General features: G+C 46.5%; 2 protein-coding genes across 3 annotated transcripts; both read right to left on the bottom strand.

Moving 5' to 3' along the window:
- Positions 1 to 390: 390 nt before the first annotated feature.
- On the bottom strand, positions 391 to 10026 carry BMI1 (BMI1 proto-oncogene, polycomb ring finger). 2 transcript variants are annotated; one of them, XM_040967906.1, is made up of 11 exons: positions 9398 to 9589; positions 4626 to 4756; positions 4263 to 4359; positions 3620 to 3675; positions 3474 to 3524; positions 3214 to 3322; positions 3092 to 3137; positions 2685 to 2783; positions 2307 to 2387; positions 2087 to 2225; positions 391 to 2004 (listed from the first exon to the last, which is right to left on the bottom strand). In XM_040967906.1, exons 2-11 carry the CDS (start codon positions 4735 to 4737, stop codon positions 1997 to 1999), a joined length of 798 nt encoding a protein of 265 aa, XP_040823840.1. In that variant the 5' UTR covers positions 4738 to 4756; positions 9398 to 9589; the 3' UTR covers positions 391 to 1996. The 2 variants fall into 2 exon arrangements, with proteins under 2 accessions (XP_040823840.1, XP_040823839.1); XM_040967905.1 differs by having other exon boundaries at positions 391 to 2225; positions 9398 to 10026.
- A 750-nt stretch (positions 10027 to 10776) lies between these two features.
- COMMD3 (COMM domain containing 3) lies at positions 10777 to 14518 on the bottom strand. The gene is made up of 8 exons (XM_040967907.1): positions 14351 to 14518; positions 13005 to 13116; positions 12835 to 12898; positions 12706 to 12740; positions 12302 to 12362; positions 12141 to 12197; positions 11992 to 12051; positions 10777 to 11111 (listed from the first exon to the last, which is right to left on the bottom strand). The coding sequence occupies exons 1-8, from the start codon at positions 14487 to 14489 to the stop codon at positions 11052 to 11054; spliced, it is 588 nt and encodes a 195-aa protein (XP_040823841.1). The 5' UTR covers positions 14490 to 14518; the 3' UTR covers positions 10777 to 11051.
- Positions 14519 to 15917: the final 1399 nt, after the last annotated feature.

Raw genomic sequence — 15917 nt, 5'->3', positions numbered from 1 at the left:
CAAAGATTGTAGAGTAAATAAACAGATACATCTTTCAATGAGCTTTCAAGCAATATACAACAAAGCATGTACTTTTTAGCAACATCACTTTAAGACAGCAATGTATTCTCTTTAGCTTTTCCTGTTGTAATTCACTACAGGGTTTCCAAAATTTCTGCACATTGTGCTTTTCGTATCAAATTTTTATTAAAGATCTTAGCTATTTTCTAAATGAATATCCTTTTATTGGATTTTTTCCAATTACAAATGAAATTTCATTTTACATCTATAATTAGAAACAACACTTACAATGAACTGTACAAATTTAGAACAAAATAAAAATATATGTATTTTGTGGCTTCATAAAACATCATTACTGTATCTTTAAAGAAAGCAGAAGTAACAGCAATATATGTAAAAGTAATGATTTAATGACTATAAGCAAGACAAAGCAATAGAATTGTGCTTCTTTTGCAGACTGGGGACAATGAAATGTTTAGCTACAATTTTCCCATACAAACATGAAACAATATTCATATAGAATAAACACCCTCACAAGTAACTGATGAGTGATGAACATACCCCAAGTTCGACCAAAGCAAAACACAAACAAATTTGCTGTGGTTACCCATATTTTAAATTCAACATGCTTGCTCTGTTTAAAAAGGCCTATAGAAGCTCCTAGTACATCGCTTCTATTTCCAAACATTACAGAGAGGGTATATTCCACTGTTAACTATTAAAGCAACTTTTAAATGTGAAATTACTGCTGTGTCATTTATTAAAATATCCAGATAAAATGTCTCCCTTCAGTAATTTGCTGGTTTATTTTAAAATTTGTTTCAGACATTAGTCATAAGTATGCATTCTAAAACAGTTAAGCCCATCATAACCGATAGAAAATTAGGACACTACTTCGTATGCCTTAAGTTTTTTTTTTTAATGCAACAATTTTTAAAATAGGCATATATTACTGGAGAAGTTGGTATTATGATTTGCAGTTGCTCCCAATGCAACAGAATTTAAACTTTGATATCCACAATTAAAAAACATCCCGTGTTGGTAAACCAGACTCGACATAGGGTATGGGTATTTGCAAAGGTCGAACCAGTTGGGAGAATTTTAACAACCACTTCTGAATGCATGAAACACAATGTTTTCTTTGTAGTATTTATAAATATATCATACAATACTGTTTCCTGTTATGTAATATACCAATATGGCATTGTACAACAAGCATAATGCCATTTGATTCTTATAAAAGCGAATCATTTAAACAAGTCAGTAAAATAAACGGTAGTACCCGCTTTTAGGCATACAGAGTGTAAAACTGAAGTTGACTTTTCTTTGATCGGTTTTGCGTAGCAACAGAGAAGTAAAAATCAAACAGGAATCAAAATGGCTAAATATGCAAGAAATCGTTATTCACAGTGACATGGCTACATAGAATGCATTATTCTATGCATATTCTTTCCATTTGTTGAATTTCAAGGTAAAAAGCACTTGTTTCCTACAGGTTCACAAAACAGCGTAATAACAAGAACAATCAAGGAGAATGTGATGTAGGCGTTAGTTGAGATTAACAAACTATGGCCCAATGTTTACATCCACTGCAGAGTATCTCCAAGTCCAAACATGGTTACAGAAACCGTTTCACATCTTTCCTAACACATAGAAAAAATCCTTGCCTGCTTTCCCAGAAACCAATTCTTCATAGTTACAGTTACAATCTTTTCAATTAACGTCCATACAAATATCACATCTAGTCCATCTTTTATAGCCAAATTTAATGATACTACAAAAGAAAACAACTTGGACGATATAGTCACATGTATTAGCATCTATAAAGCTGTAATGTCATGAAGAGATCTATATAAATCGGGGTTTAAAATGGTTTTCCTCAACAGTCTCAGGTATCAACCAGATGAAGTTGCTGACGACCCATTTACTGATGATTTTCGAGGTCTGTTGGCAAAGGAAGATTGGTGGTTGCCGCTGGGGCTGTTGCTGGTTCCATTCATAGTACTAGAAATGTGAGGAAACTGTGGATGAGGAGACTGCACTGGAGTAGTGGGGCTAGGCAAACAAGAAGAGGTGGAGGGAATACCTCCTGCTGGGCTGTTGGCCTTGTCACTCCCAGAGTCACTTTCCAGTTCTCCAGCATTTGTCAGTCCATCTCTCTGGTGACTGATCTTCATTCTCTTACAAGTAGGTCGAACTCTGTACTTCAAAGGAAGTGGACCATTCTACCAAGTGAAAAGGGAACAAGAAGTCACTCTTAGCTCTTCAATGCAGTTTAGCACCAAGACCTGAGATGTGCTACTCACCCTTCTCCAGGTGTAAATGTAAGCAATATCCATGAGTGTGTAATAATCCTTTAAAGGCTCCTCTTCATACATGACATCGATCTACAGAAAAAACATTTCAACTATTAAAGTAACAAAAGAACAAAGGTAAATCTATATTTTTGTGCCATGTATATTCAGCTACTTTAATTTTTTTTTCTCCAAACACATGAACAAAGAATTCCTTTCAAAACTTCAAATGAAGACAAACTACTTCTAGAAATGATTAATGGATTTGTCTTCATAGCACAAAAGAGAAGGTATATAAATTTTCTTTTCTGTTGCAGTTTTGGGTTCAGATTCCAAAAAGAAAAAAATTAAAAATCGACATAAAATATATGGGGGCCATAAAGTAGGTACCTGGAAAGTGTTAGGTATGTCCATTTTACTTCGAAGAAATTTTCTTAAGTGCATCACAGTCATTGCTGCTGGGCATCGTAAATATCTTTTATCATTCACCTGAGAGCACATTCATAAAAGTAAAGTTTCTTTCAATTCTTAACTGTCAGCTAAAGTTTTAATTTACTTGCTTGAATATGATAAAGTATCAACACCAGAACTGAATGTGACTTAACTCTCAACTATACTGAGTTAACTATTATTATAGGTAAAAATGTGTAGTAAGTGAACTTTACATTGAAACATTAAACATAGATTAAATTATTTTCAAAGAATAGCAATGTTATACAAAATAAACTGAAAGGGCCACATATAACCCTTATCAGGTCTAGAACTCAATGTTTCTTCTCCATGTTCTTGTAACATACCTCCTCCTTAGATTTCTCTTTGTCTTTGTTTACCTTCCGATCCAATCTAAGAAACAAAATTTATTAGTGAAACAATGTACCTAATGTATATTAACCTAAAATACATTTCCTAGAGAGTTTACCTGTTCTGGTCAAAAAATTCAATGGATAAGCTTATTATTTCATCGTCAGTTATAATTCTCTTATCTTCATCTGCAACTTCTCCTCTGTCTTCATTAGAGCCGTTGGCGGCTATAAAGACATTTTGAGATTCAATTTTAAAAAACACAAACATTTAGCGATATTTTACATATAGGAAAATCAAAGCAGATAAATAAATAGACTCAACTTTGCTATTTTAATTACTGGTAAGTTTCACCCCCTCCCCACCAAAAAAGTTTACCATCAGCTGAAGGATGAGCTGCATAAAAATCCCTTCTTCTTTTCATTTCATCTGAAGGGGGAAAGGAACAAATGTAAACATTTAGTACAGCAGGTAAAAACCAATGAATACTCCTGCTAACTGCATTCTTAAATCAAGTTACTCACTTTTGAAAAGCCCTGGAACTAATTTATATACGATATCCTGAAGAGTTTTGTCTGACCTGAAAAAGGACAAATTAAGAAAGAATTATAAAATATATTACAGTTAGTATGAGAAAAACAAAAAGTGACTGAAAGTTTCTATAACTTCTTTTGGCAGTATTATTATTGTAATGCGGTCCATTCACTGACAAAATAAATATCATGAAATTTTAATGTAATAATATTCTTTTGGTCATTAAAATAAAGCTACTTCGTAAGTTAATAATTTTTTCACATTCACTCAATCAAGAGACTTGCTACCATTCAAGTTCCTAAATTAGCTAATATGAATATAGACCTAAGACAGCAGGGAATCCTTTTACAAATATTCATATCTGTCAAGAAGTCAATAAAAACCATGTAAAAATAGAAAACCACTTCAGTTTTAAAACAATCGATGGAAAAAATTTTAAAATCATTGGAATAATACTAAATTTTGTCTGGACTTGGTCCCTACTAAGATAGCAGGAAATTAAAGGACTACCTTCTATAAAACACATACACTCAAGAGTGGATTTTTTTTGTGTTAAGAAAAAACAAGGCTGCCTTCAGTTAATTATGAAACTCCAATAGCAATTACAAAGAGGGAATTTCAAAATTTTCCTACCTTATATTCAGAAGTGGTCTGGTTTTATGAACTTGGACATCACAGATAGGACAATACTTGCTGGTCTCCAGGTAACGCACAATGCATGTTTTACAGACTAGAGTAGGAACATGTAAAAATTTTATAAGTTTAGGAGTTAGAGGCCTAAGCATTAAAATCAGTATCAGAAGCCAAGCACTGGTGGAAGATGGCAAATGCTGAAAGGCATTTCCAATTCAATAAAGTAGCTGATAATCCTGAGGCTGTTCACACCCTTCTCACTTGTAATAAAATAGGTATTAACAAAAAGTCACTACACATAGCTTAGAAAATGACTCCACCTCTTTGTACCACCATTCCCAAGGGCTGAAGCTTGGTACTTACAGGAATGTAGGCATTCTATGATGGTGGTGGCATCGATGAAGTATCCTCCACAAAGCACACACATTAGGTGGGGATTTAGCTCCGTGATCTTGATTCTGGTTGTTCGATGCATTTCTGCTTGATCAAAGCTCCTGCAAGACACAGAAAACATGGCCGTTATTCATAGAGACAACGCCCACAGGATCTCCTACTCCCAGCCACTGAGCCCACAGTGGCCCAGAGTCCATCAACTCAGTTAACACCATGGATTGTCCCAACGTGTGCTACCAAGAAGAAGGTACTCCTCAGAACTGAACCAAGCCTGCTGAACGAGTGAAGAGAGACAACTCATCTGACCTGTGGTCATTCCTGGACACACAAGGCAAGGTCTGGGGTGGGGTCTATTTCTTGCATCCGTCCTCAGGGCTGCTGCACTTGCCACACAATCCTCAGAGATTTCCTACCACTAGGGCTTGTTCCAGGTCTCCGGGCTTATAGTCAACTTCCTTACAATGCTCAAACGAAGGTCCCAGGTTCACCCTGTCTTGAGACGGCAGGAGCAATCTGAACCTGGCGTGCTTTCACACGGTACAAAGGGAAAACAGGTCCTGCTCTATCTGCATCCCTGGCATTTCCGGGGCTGGGTGCCGGGGCCTCGGGAGAAGCACCTCGGCCGGCCTCGGGCTGGGGCCTGAGCGCAGCGGACGCCCGGGGCCGGGATGCGAGGGGCGGATCTGGCGGCGCCGGGGACTCAGTCTCGTTCCGGATTCGGAACTCGCCTCGGTAGGGGTTTCCATAGCAACTTACACTTACACTTGGCATCCGGCCACGGCTGCAACTCCGCGTGGAGCCCGGCCGAGCCCCGAGCCTCCGCGGGCGTGCGGGCGTGCGGGCGGCCGGTGGCGCGGGGGAGGGGCCGGCGGGGGGCGGGGCCGTGGGGGCGGGGTGGGTGCGGGCGCTGCGGGCGGGGGCGGGGCGGCGGGAGGGCCGCGGCGGGGCACCCGGTCCGGGCCTCGGAACCGGAGTCTGGAGCTGCAACTGCTGCAGGAAGAGGCAAACCCAACTCCCAGCCATTTCGGACGCTCCTGGGGGCCTCTTCTCACGTAGACGCGGCGCGGAGAGCTTATTTCATATCGTGACTCAGTCTCTCCCGTTAGTACTCACTAGGTCAAAATTTTCACGAAGGGATCTTTCGAGAATCACCAACTGTATACCCTTAGCACGAAACTGTCAGAGCTGAAACTGCAGAGACGTTTATTGCACTGAACCTCTTCAAAGCTTCCTTCTCTAATATGAAATTCTCCTGTAGATTGAATTGAGTGACACAAAGTTTGGCAAAGTCTGAAAAATGAACTGTTTTATAGGAGGAAGAGGAATGGACAGACCCCCTATCTTTTATTTGAACAAACTGTTGCAGCTAAGAAAATCCAATTGGTAGGACTGTGACAGTATGTGTGGCACCATATGACGAGCCCATTCTCCAAAGCCAAAGCAGCAGTTTGTCAGCCCGGGAAGGACAGCAGAGCAAAAACAAGCATCACTTGCCGAGCCTCCCTTCCTTCCAAAGCTGCACAGGACGAATGCTACCCTCAAAGATCCCATCTATCACAGAAGTGTCCTGGTGGGAACTGGCAGCCGCCAGGCACCAGAGGACGGCCAGGGAAGGCAATCACTCTGCACGGCATTCTTGAAAAATGCATTTCTTAGCCCTCTCCTTCCCCTGCTCCACTCCAGAACCTGAGAAGGCAGAGCTCAAGAAGCTAGAGTGAAACACAAAGTTGCCTTGAATAGAAACCTCCAAAATGTGGGAAACTTGCAATAAGATACAGCTGAGTTTCTAATTCTTAGGAAATGTTAATACTGAAGAGAAAAATGCCAAACAACACACCTCAATGACTAAGAGTTGAGTGCTTCAAAAGATGGCTTCATAAAGACAAAGCAAGCTTCTACCAAACTGAGTCCAGTGGCGACTACCTAACTCAACCAGATAATGTCACAGGTGACATCTCAGGTACCTTGGGGAGAACACTGTCCCCACACTGTTCACAGCAGTCTACATGGACACAGCAATGTCCCCACAGAGCAGCAGTCTTGAAATCCAACAGCAGTGGTGATTCAAGACCAGCCCTCTTGGCACTTAAAGAAAAGTCTCCTTGTGAAACCACAGAATCTTTCCTAGAAAGACAAGCAGGTGACATTTCTGTCTGCCTGTGAAAGCACACTACGACTAACATCACTGATCATCAAGTTTGAGAAGCGATGTCAACCAGAACAGCTGCCTTTATTTCTTCTCTACTGTACAGACAACCACCACCACCCCACCACCAGTGTGAACATGGACAACAATCACATCTTGGTGGCAGATTATCTACCGGCTGGCTTTACGCATATAAGTCAAAACACTTTCAAATTCATCTTACATCTTATCACATAATTCGTCTACCTCAGCTCAGAAGGATTGGCCAAAATCCTACTCTCATTTTCTATAGTGGTAATAAACATCACTGTTCACTTTTATAAAAATCAGGTTTTTTTTTTTTTAAATTACTGTTTGAATGTACTGGCAACCTAATGATTTCCCAAACTCTGACATGCTTGGGAAAGCATGAGAAACCATCTCTGGTGTTTTATATCTGAAAATCTCAAGCTTCTCACACAAAGATTGCAGTTCAGCAAGTAAAAATGCCTTAGATATACAATGATAAAAGCTTGCCGTCGTAACATACCCACTGGAGGCTATCAGCTTTTAGTTGGAGGCCTAACGCTAGTAATGTCAAAATGAAGGAAAACAGAAGTAAGTTCTTATGTTAGCAATCATCTTGACTACCTGCAATCTAAGAAATGCAAATGAACTCCATAACCCAGCAAGGCTCACAGCCCAGCATGAGTCTGGATTAAGTTGGGGTCACCCTGGTTCGGGTGGAGAATCTGGCCTACTGGGACACTCAGCATCCAAGAATTTAGTGACGGAGTAGCACTGGGTTTATCAGATATAATAAACACAATAAAACCCTCAATTTTCTTACAAAGCTGATAAATGTGAATGTGTGTGCACACAAGCACACACTGCGACTTTTATATGGCTTTAAAGATATTGCTAATAGGCATATAATTTGCACTGGCAGGTTATCTCAAACATCTCTGGCTACACTTGGGGAGCAGATGTATGAAAATGAACTTAAGCATTAAAAAACACTTACAATGCTGTTCATAAAGTCAACTTCCAAGAGACTTCTCAGTTAAAACTCAAGTGTTAACATAGCCTCATAACTTGCTACCCACTATCAACAATTGTACATCCTTGAATCTTTAGCATGGTTTCTGATATGTTTCCAGAACTTGGGGTTAAGGCTCTTGCAAAATATAGACTGAACTACTCATCATATCCTGCATAACACCCAACTACACCTGCATACAGATAAATGTGCCCGGAATTTTGCCTCCTCTTTAAGGGACGGGGCTAATACATGCTTCGCTTTCAAATATTGAACCGTGACCACTAAGCCCACTAAATCCTTTTATTGCAATTGGAAATGATTAAAGTCTCTCCACTTGTTTACTTCCAATTATTAACTGTAAATCTCTGGGGGGAGAAGATCATGCTTTCCCCGCTGTCAAGCCCAAATGACTGCGTACCCAGCAGCAATCAACTTCTTAGCCCTTTCCCAAAGCATCCTTTTACCACATGACCTATGTTGACATTTAGCAAAGCCTGCAAAACGCAGGGGACCGGAGTCAGGATTCCGACAGCACCCCACCCAAGAGGGCAAGAGCAAAGCTGTGATCTCCGAGAGGGGAGAAGGGGAGGGGGGTGCGAAAGAGAGAAAGGGAATGGGAGGGAGGGGGGGAAACAACCACCAACAGCAGCAGCGACCCTCCTGCAAGACTCAAGCTCAGCCACCGTCGTCACTCCAAAAACAGCTCCAAATATGAAATGCCCACTCGCCAAGAAGCACGTCCCGAGCGATGCTTACAGCACTCGTCCAAGACTCCCAGCAAATACCACCTTGAAAACTTTACCCCTTTAAACACAAACGCAGGAGACCTTGGAAACTGGGAACCGCCATCTTACCAGCCATCCAGTTTCACACAAGTGTCCCTCCAAGTTAAGTTAATAACATTTCTGCAGGGGCTCCCTCTTGCCTAACACCCACCGCGGCGGGATCGCGGCCCCCCACGTAACCCGTCCCTATAAAATGGGGGCGTTCCCTGGCTGCTGAAACCCCCGAAAAGCCCTTTCTTCGGGAGAGGAGGGGAGCCACTTGACCCAGGCAGCTCCCGATTTCAGGAACCCGTCCCCGTTTCATCCCAATCTACGTCTCAACAAAGGGCGCCGTGGCCAGCCGAGCCGCAGGGACCGCAACTACAAGTGCTCTCCTCGGGGGCCATGTGCGTCTCGAGGGTGCCGGGGGGCGCTCGGCGGAGAAAGGAACTAAACCGTGGGGGCGCGCGGCGCGGCCGGCCGAGCGGGCGGCGGCGGCGGCTGGAGCGGCGGCTGGAGCGGCGCCGAGCCCGGCTGGCGGCGGCGGCGCGGGCTGCGGGTCGCTGGCGGCGCCGCGGGAGGCGCGGGAGGCGCGGGCGCGCGGGCGCGGGCCGGCGGGCGGCGCGGGGTCGGCGCCCACGCTGTCAGCGCCCTCGGCCCGGCGGGCGGACGGGCGGCCGAGGACGGGGTGGGGTGGGGTGTGTGTGGGGGTGCTCCCCTGCCCCCCCCCGCCGGCCCGGCCGAACCCCGCGGCGCGCGGGCCCCGCGCCCCCCCGACCCCCGTCCCCGAGGCGCCTCGCCTCCTACGTACCCGGAAAAAAGCAGCCGGCGAGAGGCGGTCGAAGCGGGCGGAAAAGACAATGAAAGTTAAAAGTCGTTCAGCAGAAAATGAATGCGAGCCAAGCGGCCATCTTGAAGCGAGCTGCAGACGCCGCTGTCAATGGGCAACGAGCGCGGCCGAGAGGAGCCGCGGCCGCCGTGCTCGGCTCATGCCGCCTCCCGGGCCCGGCCTCCTCCTCCTCCTCCTCCTCCTGCTCGGCCTCCTCCTCCTCCTCGGCCTCCAACGCCTCCTCCTCCTGCGGGGCCTCCTCCTCCTCCTCCTCCTCCTCGGCCGCCGCCGCCTCCCGCTCGGCACTCGGGGGAGGGAGCGCGCGGAGGGCCGCGATGGGTTTTATTCTGCGGGGCCGGGAGGTGTTTCTAATCCGGATCGGGGCGCCCTCGCCAACATCCCCATTGTCTCACCCCGATCTCTGCCTTTAATACTACGATTATTATTTCATCATAGTTGCTGTGGGGTGAGGTGGGGGGGAGGAAGAGGAGGGCGGGCGGGGGGCGCCGTGTGTGTGTGCGTGCGGAGACGCGGGGGGAGGGGAGGAAGGATGAGGAGGGGGAGGGGAGGGTGGAAAAAAAAAATGCACCGCTGAAGGCAGAGTGGAAACTGACACCGGCTCCAAAATGGCTCGGCGGCCGCCCGCCCCCTCCCCCGGCCGCCCCCCCACCGGGTCACGTGCTCCCCTCATTCCTTAAGGGCGGCCTGGGAATTAGTGTCGGTGTAGTCGGGCCCGCGGCCGCCCCCTCCCCCCCGCCTGCGCCGCGGCGGTGGCGGCCGAGTCTCCACAGCGCCACTCGCGCCACCCTGCTCCGGGCGCGGGCATCGCGCCGGCCCCGCGCGGCCCCCGCCCCCCGCCGCGCTCTTTCTTTCTGCCGCCCGCTGGCTCACACGTCAGCCGGGGGGCCCCCTCGCCACCCCACCCCCGGCTCGGGCCGTGCCGACCCGACGGGGCTGCGGCCCAGACGCCCGCGGCGCCGAGCGGGACCCGCGCCCGAGTCGGAGAAACAACGGCGGCCGCCCGGCCCCTTCCTCGCCCGCCGGCGGCCGAGGCGGGGCGCGCGCGGGCAGCGGTTCGCCCCGGGGCCCGGTGGCCTCGGGGTCGGGCCGTGGGCGAGCCCCTTGGGCGCAGGTAACGGGTCCCGGCTGGCTCCCGCCACGGGCGACCGCGTACGCGCCGACTTCCCGGGAGAAGTCGGGGTCTCCCCTGAACCCCGCAGATAGCAACCCTCTCCCCGCTACGCTTAACTTTAATCCGGGGAAAGGCGGTCGTAAAAAAGTTAACGCTCATTGTTATCAAGCTCATCACACAAACTAATAATTAACAAAGTCAAATCCCAACAAAATATCAGTACTCTATGTAGAAACAACTTATTTATTCGGAGTGTCATGCTGTCTGCTTGCTTTCACAAGACTTGAAAAAGATCAAAAGAAGAGAAATGTACAGTTCCTACTGAAGATGACTGCAATGCGTAGGCAGATTTTCCTTCTTAACCCCTCTCACACATGTGGAAAACCTGTCAGGACTGATGAGTGACAGGGGAAATGTCTCCGACTGAGCTCCAGGGAGGACGTCCAGCTCCCAGAGCCCGGGCTGGTTTTCCTCTAGATTGGGGCGGATGGTTAACTTCCCAAGTTATAACTGAGTCGCTCTTTCCAGACTTTTCGCAGCATCTTTAAGTTTCCCCACCAAATCCTACAAGAAGTATACAGTGTCAGGTTTAGGGTGAAACACAGAACCATAGTATCCAAGTTCGAAAAAAGCAATGAAAAAAAGACGTCGGGAGGCACTTCCTAAACTTGTTTAAAACTTAGTAGGATTTTAACCTTTTGGGAAACCAGGAGCCATCAAAGGAAACGTTTCCTTTTAAGTAATCTCACCTCCAAATTGGCTATTTTGTCCTCAGCTGGAGGCACAATCCCTGATTGAAACCTCAACAGGCAAAGGGTATCTAAACTAAATTTCTCAAGCTATTAAAGGTTATGCTGGAGATACATGTTCTGAAAATTTAAAGTCTAAAAGTTACGTCAAAATAACTCACAGAATATGCTTTTGAAAAAATCCAGTTTCATCTAAATTGTCACAAATGATCTTCATTTTTCTAAGTGTAAGAAGTAAATCGTTGTTCCAGCTGTTAATCGGTGGTTTTGAAGTTTCCCACTCTTACATGGATAATAGAAGCAGTTTTAGAATTTGTGTTGTTCCTTCTTCATGAAAAGCCATTTCAGGTCAGTGTAAAAAACCCAATTTTGAAAGTTTAACTCACTTTCTGAGAGCAAAGCCAAGCTCTTGATTCTGCTTGATCACATCCAACTCAAGCAGGGAAGCAACTAACACTACACTCTATCTCAGCATCTCAGAGGGATGAGCCAGTGTGCAGCAAATCTAACCAGCTTCAACTCAAAAGTGAACCTAGGTTAAAACACTGCTTTTGAAACCCGCTTTCCTTTCAAGTTCCCAGTCAATCTTCATTATCTGCTGATGCTCAACTGTTCCTTTTGAACGTTCCATAAGTACAATTCCCAAGTGAAGGTTTACAAAAAGAGAGTAGTATTCACAGATCCTAATACCATACCTGCAGCTGCTCCATGCTGCAACTAAAGCTAAGCCCTGGGGAGGAACGGGAATCGGTGTTCTAGGGAAGAAAAAGGAGGCTGATTTAAATCAAGAAATGTCACATTTCGCCACCCACTTCATTTTTAGATAGGGTTTATCTAGAAATACCTCTATATTTAAGGTCACCAGATATGCAGGTTTGTACATCTTATGAAGCTGATTGGTCTAAAAAAAGAAAGAAAGAAAGAAAAAACACCACACAACATATCTGTACCAGCCTTTATTGAAATCTCCCTAAATCCTCTTAGAGAATATTCTGTTCAACTTACCTTTATCTGATATTCCAAGCGCCAAGAAACATCAGTTACGTGAGGGAGAGATCTACCTATACTGAAAGATATGATGATAACCATGTACATAGTATCTACAGAAAAACATTCAGTATTCATCCTGATTACAAAGATGTCTACCTCCCATTCCCACCCCACTTTAATCCATTTTGAATTTACAATGCTTAATTTTCAGGTTCTGAAGAGTAAAAGAGCACCTTAAAATTATCTCAATAAACTTCATCTTTAAAAACATTAACTTCAATTGTGTCCCTTGCCCTTTGGCCTCTTTTCTTTGAGTCAGGATCTCAGGTTTTTGTCCCTGTTTTGTTGGACACTAGCTCTTTCCATTCCTACCTACAAGTGAAAAATGCCTCAGCTTGGATCCCTTACACAGTACCTACCTTCCCAGTAGGATCTCCAGGGAATCCTTATTATTCTGGGGAGGGAGAAAGAGAGAGAGAGAACACATCTTTGAAAACAGAGTAGAAGAAATACAGTAATTGTTCTTTTTAAAATATAAAGTAGGTAACCTGATACTCCGTGCAAAACAGTTCTATTCGCTCCCGGTCAAATTTACAGTCTTCCAGAAAAGAGCTGTGTGGCAGAAGGGAAGCCAAAGTTTAGTCTCCAAGCAAAACTGAAATCAGAATCACAAAGGTACTAATCTGAAAATAAATGGCTATTTAAATAAGCTCTGTACCTCAGAGTTGGTCTGTCAGCTCGGTGCTTTCCTGCCTCCAATAGGTAACTCGCAGCAGCTGCATGACAATGTTTTAGAACCACTGGGTCAATGTGTTTCAAGTCTGGGTGATCTGAAACAAATTGCCAGGGATGCCAGTGAAAAATTCAGTACAGCCAGGGTCCTTAAAGGGGTATTTTAATCTGGATTTTTTAAAAAAAGAAAAACTCATTCAGCAAGATAACAAGAAGAAATCAAACCAAGGGAGTGTCAATCAATAAATGAGATGAGCCACAAGATCAAATGCAAAACAGTAAAGACACATCAATATTTCTGCTGTTACTTGGCTTCTATTATTTTTGCCTTAATATATTTACTATTTCTCCAAGACATTATGACTGCAAAAGGGAAAAAAAAAAACATAACACTAGACAGAATAAATGAAAAGGAAAAACAAAGAAACAAGTAGCTTACATGGTATAAGTTTTAGAAATGATACAGGAGTTCAGAATGCGAAATGCAAATTTCAAAATCCTATCGGTATTTTCAGGTCCCCACAGTCCTGTCCCCGCCCCTTGAGATGAACCCAGGTGGTGGTTACTATTTTAGTTGAAAGAACTTCCACTTTCAAACTTTTTTGTACAAGTGTGTTGCTCACGAAATTACAGAAAAAGACCCAAAAAAAAATCGGCTTGGGTTATGGATATTGCACAAATCATCTGAAAGCTACGTGTCTTAAGAATGTTCTCATTCGATACTCGTGCGCAGGGGAGCAGCTCGCTCCAGAGATCCGCACCCCCAGCAGGTAACCAGTGCGGAACAAAGCATTCTGCGCCCATTTCCAGGTTCCAGGCGCAAGAACCTGGGCAAAACCTATGAAGCTCCAGGGCTGGGGCATTCAGTAGACTAGAGGCTGTCAACACTGTTGGACCCAGCCGTTAGTTCCCAAACAGTTCCCTTTGGAACCTTTGCCGGCCTGGCCCAGGAAGCCGGAATTGCGGGGAGCTCCCCAGATGCAGTCCAAATTTCACAACAGCCTCCGGCTCACACCAGGCTGGAAACCCTCTAGGTTCAGGCCGCAGACGAGATCTGAATACGGGCTTTACAAAGGAACAAAGAGACTGGGTGGGGAAGCAGGCCCGGAACGGGTGGCTGGCTCTGTGCAGGTGCCAAGGGTGGCCAGAACAATGCTCCGAGTTCGCTCCGGGTCCCGGCAGAGCCTCGTCCCCACACTCCGTCCGGAGCGAAGGGCACAGCCCGGAGACTTCCTCTTCCCGGGGCTTTCCCCCTCTTGGAGCTCGGTCTAGCGCCTCTTCTTGGAGCGCCCCTCCACCCAGGCCGATCCAGCTCACAGCCGAGCGGCTTACCTAACACGGCCTCGTCCGCCTGGGCGTCCAGCAGGCTCTGGAACGCCGCCCGGAGGAGAAGCGTGAAGGCGTTAGAGTCGAAGGAGCCGGGATCCGCCAGCATCTGGAAGCCTTTCTGCACATACTCCGAGAGCTCCATTGTGAGCGCGCCGTGACCTTCGACACGCGCACCACGTGACGCGCGCCGCGCGCTCAGCTGATGCGGCCGCGCGCGCGCCGATCCGGGCGGCGGCGGGGGCTGCGGGGCCTCCCGGGTAACGTGCCCGGCGGCGAGCTGCCCGCCCGCGGCTGCGGTCCCGGTGCCGCCCGCGCCCCGCGCCCGCCCGCCGCCGCTTCTTCCCGGCTGTCCTCCTCGCGGCCGCCGCTCGGCGAGAGGGGCGGCCATGGGCGCTTTGTGAAGGCGCCGGGCACTTTCTCTTCCCCTCGGCTCTCGCCTAGGACGGTCGTCGGCTCTTTTTCCCGCAGAGCTCCTCGGGGAAGTGGTGGGAGGTGTCGGGTCTGGCACCGGGTCCCCACCGACCCACAAACCCAGCCTCCCCGCTCCTCCTGCAGCTCGAGATCCTGCGGGGAAACTCCAGTTTAAGCCAACTGGTGTGTGTGTGTGTGTGTGTGTGTGTGTGTGTGTGTGTGTGCTTTAATGAACTAGCTTAACCCCGCAGCACTGCCCTTAAAAGTGAGACTAGCAAGCTAGTCCTACAGTTGTTTATTTTTTACTTTGTTTGCCTCTTCTGGAATAAGGCACTAAAGTGCTCACTTGGTGGTGATGTGTGTGTGTGTGTGTGTGTGCGTGCACGCGCGCACGGACAGGCACATGGTGTGTGCGAGTGTTTTACTCCAGCCCTACAACTGGGAGATTAGTTATTCCTGCACGTGTTTGACAGGATGCTTGAAAACCGTCCCCGTCGCTGCAGATAAGCACCTTGCCGAAGCAATCCCATCTAGATACACATATTGTACACCCCTTTTGTGGGTCCGGTGTTATAATTACTTCATACAGTCTTGGTAACGCTTAGATGATTATCTCAGTGCACTTAGTGGCAGGATCTTCCTCAGCTGTGAGTTCCTGTTTGCAATAGCCGTAACTTTAGAGATTCAAGAATGTAAAAACTCTAACGACCCTTCTGGTTCTACGAACTTGGCTTGGGGAACAAGAAAGATTCTTAAAAACGAAAAAGAAAGAACCCGCGAAGCAAAGCAGATGAGGCATTTTCCATCAAAAGAACTTGAAAAGTTACAAATGTGAATTGATGAGGGAGGGAGTGGAGGATTACGAAGGAGAAAGTTGTTGTTACAGTCCAGCAGCGATTGTTGGCAACGTCAGCTCAAGGTGAAACTTGCTCGGCATAATTCACTTAGGCGTCCGGGAGTTGGGGAAGGGGGTTTTATGCAATCAGATTCGGTTTGGCACCGGGTCCCTGGGAACAGCGGCTGGAGTCTGGAGCCTCGGGAGCAGGTGGAGTGACTTTCCTCCGTCCTTTGCAGGCTTTCAAAAGCTCGTGCCCAGCCGTCCCCGCCGTGACAACCGAGCAGCACTGAAGGCTGAAAAGTCTCCCTGGGGTCTGTTTGA

Source organism: Ochotona curzoniae, unplaced genomic scaffold (genome assembly GCF_017591425.1).
Source record: "Ochotona curzoniae isolate NIBS_2020 unplaced genomic scaffold, NIBS_Ocur_1.0 scaffold_4683, whole genome shotgun sequence".
NCBI lineage: Eukaryota > Metazoa > Chordata > Mammalia > Lagomorpha > Ochotonidae > Ochotona > Ochotona curzoniae.
The sequence above is the reverse complement of the archived record's forward strand: the minus strand, read 5'-3'. Positions and strand labels throughout refer to the sequence as shown.